The sequence below is a fragment of the Lepus europaeus genome, chromosome 15 (genome assembly GCF_033115175.1).
Source record: "Lepus europaeus isolate LE1 chromosome 15, mLepTim1.pri, whole genome shotgun sequence".
NCBI lineage: Eukaryota > Metazoa > Chordata > Mammalia > Lagomorpha > Leporidae > Lepus > Lepus europaeus.
In genome coordinates this window covers 70,688,618-70,704,234 of record NC_084841.1, presented here as the reverse complement: position 1 = coordinate 70,704,234, position 15,617 = coordinate 70,688,618, and the positions used below count along the sequence as shown (strand labels likewise).

At 40.5% G+C, this 15,617-nt stretch overlaps 1 protein-coding gene across 5 annotated transcripts in view; it reads left to right on the top strand.

The window, feature by feature from the left end:
- Positions 1-15,617, top strand: part of PAM (peptidylglycine alpha-amidating monooxygenase) — a 200,080-nt gene that overhangs the window by 49,065 nt on the left and 135,398 nt on the right. For all 5 annotated transcript variants that reach the window (XM_062212352.1, XM_062212354.1, XM_062212351.1 and 2 more), the window contains exons 3-4: positions 1,322-1,379; positions 15,236-15,323. In XM_062212352.1, the coding sequence (XP_062068336.1) occupies positions 1,322-1,379; positions 15,236-15,323 (146 nt within the window). The remainder of the gene's footprint in view (positions 1-1,321; positions 1,380-15,235; positions 15,324-15,617) is intronic.

Genomic DNA, 15,617 nt, shown 5'->3' with positions numbered 1-15,617 from the left:
GTAAGTTTAGAGAGACCCAAACAATCTCTGTGTTGGTGATGTAAAGTGATTATCTAAGACGTAGGTATTAGTAAATGAGTACAGCCTGTCTTTGTATTGGGTATACAAGGGTGCTTCAAAAAGTCCATGGAATATGGAATGAAAAGTTAAGTATTTTGGTGCAGACATTTTGGAAACCTTTGCATCTTTTTCATAATGTGTTTTCTATAAACTTGTTGAAGGTCACTGGTATTATCAACCATAACACACAACTGGATTTCCTGTATGGATCTGGAGTATACAGATCAACACCACTGTATTAGTGGCTTATTTGTTGCTTCAACTAAAATACCCAAGAAGAGCTTTGTTGATAAAGAAATGGTTTATTTCAGCCTACATTTTTGGAGAGTACAATTCAAAGGTCAGGCACCTCCCGAAGTCTGGCACCTGTGGAGGCTGGCCATGGCACGTGGGACAGGAGGCAGTGAGAGAGCAGCCAAGCAGTACTTGAACTCAGATCATCTAACCTCTTAAAGAACCACTCTGCTGGCATGCCCCAGTAAGCCCAAGACCTCTCGTTGGCCTTGCCTCTCAGATGCCATCGTTATATCAAGTCTCCATCAACTTAGTCCATCAACTGTAAAGTCGTCAGAGTTAGAAAAGCTGTATGAGTTTTGGGGAGACAATACACCTCAACCCGTAGCACCATTCTCCTTAAATTATAATTTTATCACTAGAAATTCTGAATGTTAATACATTTCATAGTGGAAAAATGATAGCATGGGTAAGAGTCCAGTAACTGACAAGAAAAAAAAAAGAAGAATTGGAGCTTGTGTTGATTTCTTCAGAGTATTTAATAAAAATTTTAGTAATGGAAAGCAGCCAAATACAATATTGTATTTTAAGACCAACTTTTATTCAGTATATTTCTCTCATTAATATTTGAATATTTAATTCAAGAAATTAAATATTTAATTTTACAAATAGTAAAAATGTTCAAAACTTAAATCCTACCATTTTAAATTCAAATACATTCAGTTGTTCCACTCCTTTTTTATACACATCTAAAATATTGCATTTAACTGTGGCAATACTAGAAATATCACCCAGTATCATTGGTTTTACAAATTGGGCCTAAAGTTGTTAAGAACTGGAAAAATGTGAAGTTTTAGACTCAATCTTCCACTATCCTAACATCCTTTCAGCCATCTGTAGGCAGCCTAACCTCACTGAGCCAGTATTTGTTTTGCAGACGTAGAGACCATACTTTTCATAGTTATTATTTCATTTCTTGCTGGCAGTAGTTTAATTTGGATTTTTGTTATCTTTCTTTCTTTAATAGTCGGATACGTACTTCTGCATGTCAATGCGTTTGCCAGTGGATGAGGAAGCCTTCGTGAGTAAGTATTAATTGTGTGGTGCCTGTCTGGCAGTGGGGTGGCATTTGAAAGGAGGACAGCAATTTGAAACCAGTGAAAGGCTCTCTCTGACGTTATGAACATATTAATCTTGAACTGTCAGTTTCTAGAATGCATTTATCACGCCTAATGCAGAAACAAACTAGAGAGAGCCACTGAGAGACAAGATTGCAAACTGTACCCGGAGAGATTCGTGAGTAATAGTAGTTAAGGAGTTGCATGCAGATGTCAATGGCCGCCAATACCATGCGGTCCCATTTGTATGGTATTGGCTTTCTGTCTGCCGCTGAATGCTTAATTCCGCTCCACTCAACAGACTGTTTATTTACCTGCTGGCTCATGCTATAAATCGACTGCACTTAGAATCAACACTGGGGAATGTAAGATTTTACCTGTCAGACAGGTAGATGAATGGGGAGGGAGGGAAGACAGGAAGGAGAGACAGAGAGGAGAAAAACGGGGAGGCAGAGTGGGAAAAGAAGGAAAATGCATCCTATGTACGGTAAGGATAAGAGGACTCTTAAGTGACAGGTCCTTTCCCAACTGAGCCTCTAAGTCAGATAGGGAAAGTGACAAAGCACCATCTGTTTCCATCTAGATGACTGGGGTGTAAACATCCCTCATGATAGACCTTTAACTGCTTAGGGAAGACGTGTGATTGGCAAATTATTCATGGATTTGTTTTTTTCCACTTCACTTTTCTGGTTTGAGACGTTGATTTTGGATAGAAAGTGATGGTAATGAGAGTCGTGCTTCAGTCCCTTCAAACTGATTTTCAAGTGGGCTGTCTGGAGGGCTATTCCGTGGATTGTGTACAGTGGCCTTGGGGCAGTGGCGGGATGAATTTTCATGAGGTATTCCACACAGGAATGCACATTAGAGACCTGCACAGCCAGAGAAATGTGCATTTATTTATTTTTTCACATGCTTTGGTGGCAATCACAACAGAAAATAGAGCCCATAGCAACACAACCGTAAACCAAATTAGCTTAATAGTTAGTTCCCAAAAATGAACCTGAGAGCATGGGAAGCTGTCTGTGGCCTGGCTGTTGTTTTGTGAATTCGGACATTACCAAGGAGAAAGTTAAGGACCTCACTTCCAGATCCTGAACTGAATAAATTTAAGGATCAAAAAATAATTTAATTTCTAATTGTCATGCCTTAAATAACAAGGCATATGGTTTAGAATAAGTATATATCATTAAAATATTCGCAAGAAAGCTTTCCTTAATTTCGTATCCATATATTTGGTAGCCTGGGAGAAAATAATACTTAATTGTAAATGGATTTTTTTTTCTTAATTATCCCGCTTCTCAGCTGACTTGAAGGCCACGTGCACAGCTAAGGGGGTCGTGTGTCACCGAAGTACCTCAAGTCTCACGTGTATATATCCCTGGTGTGTTTCTGGAGGCTGGTGGTAGGACATGTCAGAGCTGGTGAATCCTATGGACTATAAACATACAGTCTGGAATGTGTGACCACTCTCCTAAAATAAAGTTGTGTACTTTTGCATAACTTACAATTGAAAAGTACAAGTGAATATATTCAATCAAGTAAAATATTCATGGGAAACACATAAAGGCCTCTATTAGAACCAGGGTGCTAAACATTTTTTCATTTTTGTGGTCAACTCTTTTCTAAGATTAAGCTCTTCCAATTTCTGAGATTCTTAAATAGTCTTCTAAGATTAACAGTTATTTTCAATGTATCTTCCTTTCTCTATTGCTGGTAAGATTGCATGACTGCTAAAGACTGGGTTACCTGTTCAGAGCACATGGTTCCCTCTTTAGTTTAAATCCTTTACTACTCCCGTATGTTTTGCCATGAAATTTTAGGAGTAGCCAAATTAGTGCCGGAGAACTGAGGACCAAAGAGCAACCGAGTCATTTCCGTTACAGAATAAGGGAGATGCTGCTTTTGCTGTCTCCTTAGTTTGAGGACAGACATCCTGTCGATTGTCCCATTTTATAGCCCAAGAAACAGAAATGGGAATACCTGTATGTGTGACTTAATCAGGTGCTAGGATAGTGGGTTATATGGATTTTTTTTTTTTTTTTTGACAGGCAGAGTTAGTGAGAGAGAGAGACAGAGAGAAAGGTCTTCCTTCCGTTGGTTCACCCCCCAAATGGCCTCTACGGCCGCTGCACCACGCCAATCCAAAGCCAGGAGCCAGGTGCTTCCTCCTGGTCTCCCATGCGGGTGCAGAGCCCAAGCACTTGGGCCATCCTCCACTGCCTTCCCAGGCCACAGCAGAGAGCTGGACTGGAAGAGAAGCAACCGGGACAGAACCCGGCGCGCCAACCCAGACAAGAACCCGGAATACCGGCGCCGCAGGCAGAGGATTAGCCTAGTGAGCCATGGCGCCGGCCTTGGACTTCTTGTTTGTATAATTATACACCATTATCATCACTGCCAGCCATAGCTTATAGACTGCCTGCCAGACACTGGAATAGTGAAAGCTAAGCCTATTGCAGCCATTGTCCAGAATAGGAGACAGAGAGTTAAAGGACCTGCCCAGGCTTCCTGCTGGCTGCCTGTTGACCTACCTGATTTCCATTTAAATTAAGAGATGTGGGTGTGGTGATAGTGATACAAGGGAAGAAATGTAAGAAGCTGTCAATTGAATACCTCCAGCTGAAATTGAGCCACACCATCTCTCTGTCTTCTCCCATCAAATACAATTATGCTTTCATTCTCTTACCTTTGGTCCCTATGGGAACACTAGTCAGTTCTGCCAAAAAGTAAAATAAACCAAAAAATTGCCTGTAACTGTAAAACAGATCCTAGAGCCCCTTTTCAAAAGGAAAGGGGCAGCCGGCGCTGTGGCTCACTAGGCTAATCCTCCGCCTTGCGGCGCTGGCACACAGGGTTCTAGTCCCAGTCAGGGCGCCGGATTCTGTCCCGGTTGCTCCTCTTCCAGGCCAGCTCTCTGCTGTGGCCCGGGAGTGCAGTGGAGGATGGCCCAAGTGCTTGGGCCCTGCACCCCATGGGAGACCAGGAGAAGCACCTGGCTCCTGGCTTCGGATCAGCACGATGTGCTGGCCACAGCGTGCCAGCCGCGGTGGCCAGTGGAGGGTGAACCAAAGGAAGACCTTTCTCTCTGTCTGTCTCTCTCTCTCTCTCACTGTCCACTCTGCCTGTCAAAAAAAAAAAAAAAAAAGGAAAGGGGCAAGGGTACCTCAAAACGTTTGTGGATTAGTGGAATGGTGGAATGAAAACACACGTTATTTTGGTGCAAAATTTTTCTAATTCATGCATAATTTTTCCATAATATTTCCACATATCATAAAAACAAAATTAGTACCAAAATAAACATATGCTTCTAGTTCCATTTTTCCCTGAATTTTTTGAAGTACCCTGATAGGTTATATGATGGGAAGATAATCACACAGAGCTTTTCTAGACATTTCAAATAGTAGACAGCTTATTTTTGCCTTAAATTATGTTCTTGTTTGTTTTTTAAGATTTATTTATTTTAAAGGTAGAATGACAGAGAGGAAAAGAGAGAGAGAGAGAAAGAGAGCTGTCCACTGTCCACTAGGTTTACTCCCCACATGGCCACAACAGCCAGATCTGTGTCAGGCCAAAGCCAGGAGCCGGGAAACTCCATTTTCATTTCCCTCACAGGTGGCAGAGACCACCATAGCTTTGGCCATCATCTGCTGCCTTCCCAGGTCTCCAGCTGGCACTCTGATATGGGATGCCAGCATTGCAAGCTAACTTCACCCACTGTGCTGCACCACTGGCCCCCATGTTCTTGTTTTAATATAAGGGATAATCGTCCGGTTTTGCTTTTGAAGCAAAGTGACTTGTTCATTAATTTAACAAACTTTTGATAATTCTGCTGTGTGCCAGTTACTGGGCAAGGTAATGGAGATGTGAAGTATGATGCGTAATTCTGAAAGACAAGAATGCAAGGGTTAAAACTTATAAAAATAACCTTTTCCTTGTTCTTTTCAAGTTTCTAATGAAAATTGAAAAAGGCTGCTTACAATTCAGATTGCCAGTTGTGACCAAGACAAACTCTGTTGATAGTGTTAAGAATCAGAATTGCATTTGATTATTTTCACAATTTTGGCTGTTTGTGTGACTAGTTATGTAACACATTTTAGTTAAAATAGATTTCTTATTTTCAGAAAATACCATCACAGTCATCATTGAATTAATATGTACATACCTATCCTGTTTACCAATGAGCATACAGCATCTGTGATAAATTTACATGTCTATTTAATACGAAATGTGATTTCATATAGATGCTTGGGGGAAGTACTATGAGTGTAGTGAAGATGAGAATGGTTTTTATATTTTGAACAAAAAAATCAGTTTTCTCTAGAGCATTGCTTTAGTTTATTGTTCTAATAAGAAATCACAGAATTGGATGAGTGGAGGTATGATAAAATCTGCATTTGACCATTGAACTGTGGTGCTGTCTAAAAGGTGTTTTCCCCACACTCAGAGGAATTGGCTCTGACAGCAGCCCACTCAGCCAGGAAATTTGACTGTCATCTTCATCCACTTGCTTTCCCTCACATGGGTGACCAGTAAATAAATGTGTCTCTTCCTTAGTGAAGGGTGGCACATCCCTATCTATCAAATTGCACTGTACACATGAGATAGAAGCCATTGAATTTACAAATAGATGAAATTAATCTAATGATTCATTGCTTTTCATGTTTATGGACTGCTCTCTTGAATGTAGAACAAGTCTGTGGCGGAATTGCACAGTTGGATTTCTAGAATTTTTATAGAGGTGACCTTTAAAAAAAAAGATTATTTATTGGAAAGGTGGTGTTACAGAGAAACAGAGAGAGAGAGAGAGAGAGAGAGAGAGAGAAAGATCTTCCACCCGCTAGTTCACTCTCCAAATGGCCCCAACAGCCAGGTCTAGGCCAGGTCAAAGCCAGGAGCCAGGAGCTTGTTTCTGGGTCTCCCACGTGTGTGCAAGGGCCCATGCACTTAGACCATCCTCCACTGCTTTCCCAGCTACATTAGCAGGGATCTGGATCAGAAGTAGAGCAGCTGGGACCCAAACTGGAATGCTTATGGGATGCTGGCACTGCAGAAGGTGGCTTAACCTACTGTGCCACAGAGCTGGCCCCCAAATGTGACCTTTCTTAAACAAAGCACACGTGCAGGTGATGCTGGGATACTTCAAAAACTGCAGGAACAATTCTACTTTGATCATATTTATTGGTCACAATATAGTGACACTATAAAGACCCAGGTCTGACAGGGCATTTGCTCATATATACACATTTTATGGCTTTGACAGAAACTAAGTGTGTGTGTGTGTGTGTGTGGGTGTCCCCATCCCCATGTGGTCACCCTGTCATCTTTGTTTCCAATTAGTTGGCTATGAATCCTTTTTATTCTGTCTTCAACTGGAACTTCCTTCCATATGAATATTGTAGTCTGTGTCTCCCAGGTGACCACTGAATACCTTCCACCAGGCACCCTAGGATGCTCTTCTAGTTTCTTAGTGAAAGCTGATTTGAAAAAGCTATTATCAGTAAAATAAGTCAGATACAACAGGTCCCTGGTGAGTGGATAAAACCTAATGTCCTAAAGCTGTTTTTTATTAGATGTATATATGCATTTATTTATTTATGTGAAAGGCAAAGTGACAGAGATAGAGAGATAACTTCCATCCACTGATTCACACCCCACATAATTGCAACATGGGCTGGGCCAGGCAAAGGAAAGAGCCAGGAATCCCATCTGGGTCTCCCACATGAGTGGTGAGGACTTAAGTACTTAAACCATCCTCTGCTGCTTCCCAGGTGCATTGGCAGAGAGCTGGGTTCGAGGTGGAGTAGCTGAGACTCAAACTGGCTCTCTGATATAGGATGAAAGAGATCCGAATGGTGGATCAACCAGCTATGCCACAATACTGGCCCCTGTAGATATTTTTTCTTTAAGATCTATTTATTTATTTGAAAATCAGAGTTACAGAGAGAGGGATAGACAGGGAGGGAGATCTTCCAACAACTGTTTTACTCTTCAGATGGCCACAACTGCTAGGGCTGGGCCAGGCTGAAGCCAGGAGCCAGAAGCTTCTTCTGGGTTTCCCACATGGGTACAGGGGCTGAAGTACTTGGGGCATCTTCTGCTGCTTTTCCTAAGCCATAACCAGGGATCTGGATTGGAAACGGAGCATCAAGGACTCAAACCAGCGCCCATATGGGATGCTAGCACTGCAGGCCATGGCTTAACCTACTATGCCACAGTGCCAACTACTGCCCGCCATTGCAAAGCTATTTTAATACAGTAACTGTAAAATACCTCCTCCTTCCACCCCTGTATTCCTTTAAACCTTGGAATTTGTCCTATTTTCAGATGCAGAGAAAAATATTCCAGTTGCCAATAGTCTGAACAGGAAAGAGCACACTGGTACAATGATGGGAGACAGTGTTGTTTATTTGGTGGTTGCAAGAGTGAGCTCTCAGCCGGACTGCTCTGCATTCAAGTCCCAGCCTCACCACTTGCTAGCTGCATGAACAGGGATTAGTTTGTCCATATCTCTGTGCTCAAGGTATTCTATTTAGGAGGTAAAGGACAAGACAGTGATCCACACCAGGATCAGTGTGAGAAGTAATTGTGTGCCTGGCACTGGGTAAGCCCTCAGTACATGTCTCACAGGTGTGGTTCTAAAGTGAGGATGGCTTCATGTTGAGAGTGAAAAGTGGCAGAGGGGCTTGTCATGTGGGAAATGTGGTCAGCTGGGAGACAGCAGCAGCATTAGGCATGGCCTGAAAGGGCTAGAAGGGGATTTGGATTTGATTCTGTAGGAAATTAAAAGAGGACTATTCTGGGAATGGCATTACACATACAGTTAAAGATGCTTATGCTGGTTTATTTTGCATAGCTTGGCTGATGAACTATTTATTGATTGATTCTTTAGTTGATTCTGGTATATACTGTAAAGTTTAGTTTTAAAGATTATGTCATTTAGAAGCTAAAATCTTGCTTTGTGTTGAGAGCCCATTACTCAGAAGTAAGGATTGTTTCATTGTAAATTCATGTTCAGTATATAGGCTAGCTCTAGTGTCTTATTTCTTGGTTAATTTGGCAATGGCAGCTTAGAGTCCTCATAAACTACGTTAGGAATCTTTGTGAATTGTACGTCATTGTCCCTAGCTAGCAAGAGTTAATGACAATTTCTCTATTAAGCTTTCTGATTAAAAATGTTCAAGCCAGAGGTCTTTATTTTAGTGTAGAATTGCTTTATGGTTATGGGGGAAGCTAGCAGAGATAATGTAATGTGCTGTAGCTGCAGGTTGCAACACGCTGGCAAATGGGCTGTGGTGCTGTGAGCCTTACATTTATCTGTACCTTTCTGGCCCAACTGCAAGATTATGAGCATTAAGGCTGATCATTTCGCACCCTTAAATTACAATTTAGATCATTGCTATCTTCAGTTCCTTTGAGCTGTTTTTGAAGTCAAATCTTTAGTTTTGGGAAATAAAGAACTGTTGAAAGGAGTAGGGTTAAGATCTGGAGGCCTGCAATCTTTTTCTTTTTTCTTTTCTTTTTAAGTCACAATATCTCTTTTATACAATTGCTTCTTGAACTTTGCCGCTTCCCAATTCTCTCAATATTGAGTATGCATTGAAGGCACCCGCATCATTGGAATAAAGATCCTATCGCAGGCATAAACATCATCACTAAAGGCTTATCTGTAAGGCTGCTTCAGATCCCAATTCTAGCAGGATTTTAGGCGGTATAGTTAAAAATCTATGATGTAACACAGAATTCCAGTGATCTCTTTCGAAAGTACAGTTCTAAAATATCAACTCATTTTTACCTGGAAACTCTTTTTGTAACCTTATTTTAAAAGAAAGCCTGTTTCTATTGTTTGCCCTGTGTGGGAATATCACTATGTTCTTAGAATGTACAAATCACACTGAATATGTTAAAAACTAATGAAAAATTAAAGTAAAAAATATTTAAAAGGAGCACTTTAATCCCCTTATTATCTAAAATTAGTCAATCAGAGACTGATACATTCACATCATAGAATATATTCAGCCACTCAAATGCTGACTATAGTCAGAATCTGAAACTTTTAAAATGACTACTTCCCTGGGAGTGACCTCTGGAGATTTGATTGCAGCATTGGTGGGGAAGGAGGAGGGGACCTGGACACCTGTGTTTTTAATTCTAGTGTACAGCAGGGGCTAGAAACTACTGCAGAGGAAAATTGTTCCAGACCTGTAAAAATATACACAGCATTGCACATAAGCCACTTATTGTGTATTCTGTGATTCCACTGGGGAGAACAAAGAAACAAAGTTAATAATGCTATGGAATGATTTATACAGGCATCAAAGTTCTGGAGATCCAAACTTGATTTTGCAAGTCAGTTCTTTTTCACTCAGTAGGTTAATTATGCATGGTCTATGGCAATTGTCTACTACATACATTTAGCAAAAAGAGTGTTTCTCCCATTTCCAGTAGTTATTGAAGTTTTTGAAATATGAAAGTCCTTCAAAAGATTGGGGAAAAATGGACTAAAAAGTATGAGTTTATTTTGGTGCAGAATTTTTTTTTTGAAATCCATAATACTCATTTTCCATGTATAATAAAAGACAGAAATCTTTGCCCCAAAATAATCTCCTGCTTTTAGTTCCATTTTTCTGTGACAGTTTTGAAATAACCCTCATCCAGTGGATGTTGCCAGAATCCTGGTTCCTCCACCTGACTGTGAATGGTCTTCAAAATCTTTCCACAACCTGAACTGGATGATCCATCAAAATTTGACTTAAAGACCTGGATATCCTCTTGGAACAAAAAATGGAAAGAAAGCCAAGTACTAAATGAAACTCCCTCCTAGGTCACATTCTTAGAGAATTCTATGGCCCTGATTGTGGTCTGATGTTAGGTAAAAGAGGCCATAAATCCCAAACAACTTCATGCAGTTAGAACAGATTTTGCTTGGAACTCCAGAAAATGGACCTAGTTATCTCTCAGCCCTGTACATCGCCTCACACATCTTTTCAAGTCTTCTGTGTCACATGGCATCAGCGTTTGAGAAATCCTCCAAATTATACCCTCGCAGGGTCCTCCTATTTCTCTTAGTTAATGAGCCCGATTCACTATTTCTGGATTCTTAGTCCTTCAAAAGCATTTGTTCGCAGGACTTTCTCACCTATGACATCTTCCCTCGTCTTCTACATCCGGTGATCTGAGCTGTTAGCACCCATTAACATGAAGTACCATTTCCACTTAAGCAGCTGTCGTCTTATTGTTGAGGTAGAAGAGCCAGTGCACTTTTGATCTCCCCAGATATAATATTCCCTTGCATCCTCACGAGGCTGTGTGCTGCCCTGCGATTCATCCTCCCAAGGCTCCAAGGCTGCCTTTGTTTATTCTGCCTGTCAGGATGGCACACTTCAATGCAGTCATTTTCATTATTATCCTCTAACTCTACTCCCCTTGGACTCTTTGTTCCTTGCTTATGTGGTTGGAGAAAAAGACAGGAGAAATTTCTTTTGAGATGTGACTTTTAAAGCATTTTTCCGTATTTTGTTTTGCGTTGTGATGAAATCTCCCACAATGTCATGTGTGTATCTTGTGCTTATAGGATCTTATTCTTATTCACAGAGGCTGGGGGTCTTATTATTCCTCTAATAAAAAGTAGGAATGGAACAATCCCAGGAAATGAACCTGTCAGGCTAATCTTTTCCCAACTGACCCCTCCCCCACACTGACAGCAGGTCCTTCAATGAAATTGTCCAAGCATTGCCTTATTTTAAGGCGTTTACTGTTTGTTTTTGACTTACATTTCCACATGACATTTGTTTTGCTGGAGTTATTTTTCATTTCAAATTGCAATGGATTGTACGTGGAACTGTTCTATAAATACTTCAATATGCATTTTTCTTTAGGATATGAAAAAAGATGGTTGGTTGCTTGTTTTCACCCAGTCCCAATATTTACTTAGCATTTAAATTAGATCTTGCATTTCTGAAGGAATCTGAGAGTCAAAGAGGATAAGTTTTTATGAGTGGGAACGCAGAAGAATTTCCTTTTACAACCACTTTAAAGGCATAGATTTGTTTCTCATTTTGGAAAAGAAAATTAAACACATATCTAGTAAGAGCTCAATATGGAGCAAATTAGTGGTACTTAAAATAGGATGTCAGAACAAGAAAAAAATGGGAAAATGGCTAGAGAATTTATACTTAGAGTAATTAAGAGTTGCTGTTTACAAGAGTTAGAAGGTCTTTGTGCATAAGAGGGACCCAGGCTAGCCACTTTCTTTTCCTTGCAATGAAAACCCAGCAATTGTGTGTTGTGCCTTTTTAATCGCTTCCTCTCTAACAGATCTTCTATCTGTTCTTATCTGAATCTTTTGCTTATTAATATTTCATTTTATGAAATTACTTGTATTTTATTCCATTTTCCAAGAACATGTTTTTTAAAAAATATATTTATTTGAGAGGCAGAGAGACGTAGATACAGAAGGAGCTCCCCTTTGCTGGTGTACTCCCAAATGCCCGTGGTAGCTGGGGTTGGACTGGGAACAAAGATAGGAGCAGGGGTCACAATCTGGGTCTCCATGTTGGCAGCAGGAACCCAATTACTTGAGCTGTCAACACTGTCCCCCAGCATCTGCAATAGAAGAAAGCTGGAGTCAGGAGCTGGAGCCAGGCATCCAGTCCACACACTCCAATGTGCATCTACACTGTCAACCACTATGCCGAATACTGGCCCGTAGTTCACTCTTTTTACGTGAAGGTTTCTGCCTTGTTCCACAGCAGTACACGCGCTGCACTGATGTGAAAGGAACACTGTTGGTATCTCCTGAGCAGATCCTTACAGCTCAGGGCTCTCTCTAAAGCTTTGTCCTGAGCCCTCCCAATGGTTTCTGCTTTCACCAGGGCGATTTTTGTCCAGTCTCACAGCTTCATAGTTCAATTTACGAGTGACTCCAAAATAGGTGATTCTCTGACTTCCTCCTTGAATGTGAGTTTCCCACTTCAACTCTACTGGGTGTGTCCACGTGGATCTTTAGATGATACCTTAAACTTGTATTGTTTTGCATCTGTCAGTTTCTATCTGAGAATAAACTAGGTTGCATTGCCTTCTTATCAAAATTGCAAGAGCAATTCAGTCATAGGAAATCCATGCATCCATAGTAAGATAATGTACGGAGAGGAAGTCATGGAAGCGTCTTGGAAGGTTCTAGCAAACCTGCAGAGTCAGCTTCTTGTTGAACAGCCCCTCACGAATGGGCAGAGGCATTTTTTTTTTAAAGGGTGGGAGGGCAATACAGTCAGATAAGAAGCTGGAGATGCATGTAAAGGGTTGTAAGTAATTCAATAAAAAATGAATAGGAGACTTCAGGTTGTGTCATATATATGAGGTGACTGCAATAAGTTCATGGGGAAATGAAATTAAAAAGAGAAGTTTAGTTTTGATGCAAAACTTTCTTTGAAAATTTATGCATGAGGGAGTCTCCAAGAACCTGATGGAAAATGCATATTATGGAAAAAACACCTGGATTTCAAAAAAAAATTTGCACCAAAATAAATTTATATTTTCACTTCATTTCCCTGTGAACTTTTTGAAATAGTCATGAACCAAAATAAATTTCACATGAATAAACGCCATGTTCTCTTACTTCAGAACTGTTTCAATTTTCCTTTTGCTGCAAAGAAAAATGCTGAAGGGATTCAGGAAGGGGGGAAGGAAACTCTGCACTCAGTCTATGAAGAAAGTTCCTCACAGAAGTCTTTCTCTTGCTAACAAACCTAGGTTCGGTCACAATATGATTTTCCATGAATTGTGAACTTTATAACTTCCACTTGATTCTTTCCTTCCAACAAAGCCTCTTGCATCTCCTGGGCTTACTGTGTTCTTTGGTAATGGAGAATAAAGCCTCAAGCTGCACCAAGTCCATTTCCAGCCTGCCTCTTTATTTTTTAAATGGTGTTATGAAAACCTCAGGATTCATTTTCAGGGACAGGTATTTGGCACAGCAGTTAAGCTGCTGCTTGGGACAGCCACATCCCTTATTCGAGTTCGAGACTTAGCTCCACTCCTGATTCTAGCATTCTGCTAATGTGTACTCTGGGAAGCAGCAGATGATGGCTCAAGTACTTGGATCCCTGCCATCACCTGGGAGACCTGGATTGAGTTCCTGGGTACCAACTTTAACCTGGCCTAATCTTGGATGTTTTAGGCATTTGGGGAATGAACCAATGGATGAGAGATCCCTCTCTGTCTTTCTCTCTGCCTTTCAAATATTTTAAATAAGTAAATTCTAAAGAATATTTTTAGGCTTTAGTTTTCTTTTCAGCTCAGGGAATGAAAGCCTTTTTGTTTCTTCTTTAATTTCTAAGTTCAGAGGCACACAGTAGGTGCCCTGTGGTTTTTTTTTTTTTTAAGCAACCAAATTTTGCCAGCTGAGCAGCTATAATTTTATTTACAACATTTTTATTTTATAAATATTCATGCCTCATAAACATATTCTAGCAATAAATGTCTTACTAGTTTTATGAGACAGACCCAAACAACTGAAAGATAGTTTTTCACTCACCTGAGAATTGATGACATTTTAGGTTATTCAGCATTTTTGTGCAGAAAGTAGGCTCATGAATGGCTCCTTCATATCGGGCAGCATTTTCTGAGAGAACAAAAATTGACAAGCCAAATCCACAGTAGCAAATGGGAGATCGAGAATGATACTGTCCATAGATGACATCATAATTCGTTTTCAGTTAGTACTCTGTTTTACTCCTGCACTGTTTTTTGCTGATTTTAATGTCTTTTGGCCACTAGTCTTAGGAGAGAGAGAAATGCCATAGCTTAAGTTTCAGTATCCTTTTAAAAAGTGCACCATGCTCATCCAAGACCATAATTTTACATCTCCTGTGTTTTTCTAAAGATTTTCACTTTTATTTTTCTTTCCCAATAAATCTTTTCTCCATATACTTCTCAGTAACTGATATCATTATTTTGAGGTGGTAATAAATTTGTATGTTGAATCCTTTGTTTGTGTTTTGAGCAGTCACTGTGCCTTCTGCATCACTTCAGTGTTGGCAGTGTTTTATGGCCTTCAGCAATGCCCTGAAGTCTGGAAGGAAATGTATTGTGAATACATAGCCTGCACTTTTCATTTTACATTCACATAATGATCCTGCCACTTTATTTTTTTAGGATTTATTTATTTGAAAGTCAGAGTTACACAGAGAGAGAAGGAGAGGCAGAGAGAGAGAGAGAGAGAGGGAGGGAGGGAGGGAGGGAGGGAGAGAGAGAGAGAGGTCTTCTGTTCGCTGGTTCACTCTCCAGTTGGCTGCAACAGCCGGAGCTGCACCTATTTGAAGCCAGAAGCCAGGAGCTTTTTCTGGGTCTCCCATGTGGGTTCAGGGGCCCTAAGACTTAGGCTGTCTTCTACTGCTTTCCCAGGCCATAGCAGAGAGCTGGATCGGAAGTGGAGCAGCCAGGACTCGAACCGGCGCCCATATGGGATGCCTGCAGGTGGCGGCTTAACCTGCTATGTCACAGTGCCGGCCCCACTCCTGCACTTTAAAAAGAGGTCTTCCATTGGAAAATATCTGTGTATGTGTGTGTGTGTGTGTGCGTGTGTTATTCAGCCTATTATTTCCCTTTTTTATGATATACTAGTTTTCTATTTTGTTAATCAAATGACCAAGTCATGCTCATTTTAAGGAAAAGGGTATTTTATACAACCAGTTCATTCTCTCATGACAGCATTGACACATCTTTGTTAGACAGGTATTCAGGTGTTCAGAGGTGTGGTCTGTTGTGACATTTGTGCCCGGAAGTTTAACTTGTATTCATGTTCATGTATCATTTTCTCATCACAGTTGACTTCAAACCTCGTGCCAGCATGGATACTGTCCATCACATGTTACTTTTTGGATGCAATATGCCTTCGTCCACTGGAAGTTACTGGTAAGGATAATTGACTCACAATTAGAAAAGGATGTAGAAAAGGTGTCTTTTTTACAAGTACAAAGAGTATTTGTGCAAGTATTCTATAACTCATTAATAAATAGGTGGGATGTTTTTCAGAGAAAGAACCTGTTTGTTAGGCTCTTGTGTTTATCAAAGTTTATCACAGTTATTTAGTTTGCTCTGAAACGTATCTCTCAGTCTTCGTCAATCTGTGTCTCTTATCCTATATGCTGTGTCCAGGCGTGGGAGGCTTGTAATTAAAGTCTGAAATTTTTGGTTCTGGTGTTAATT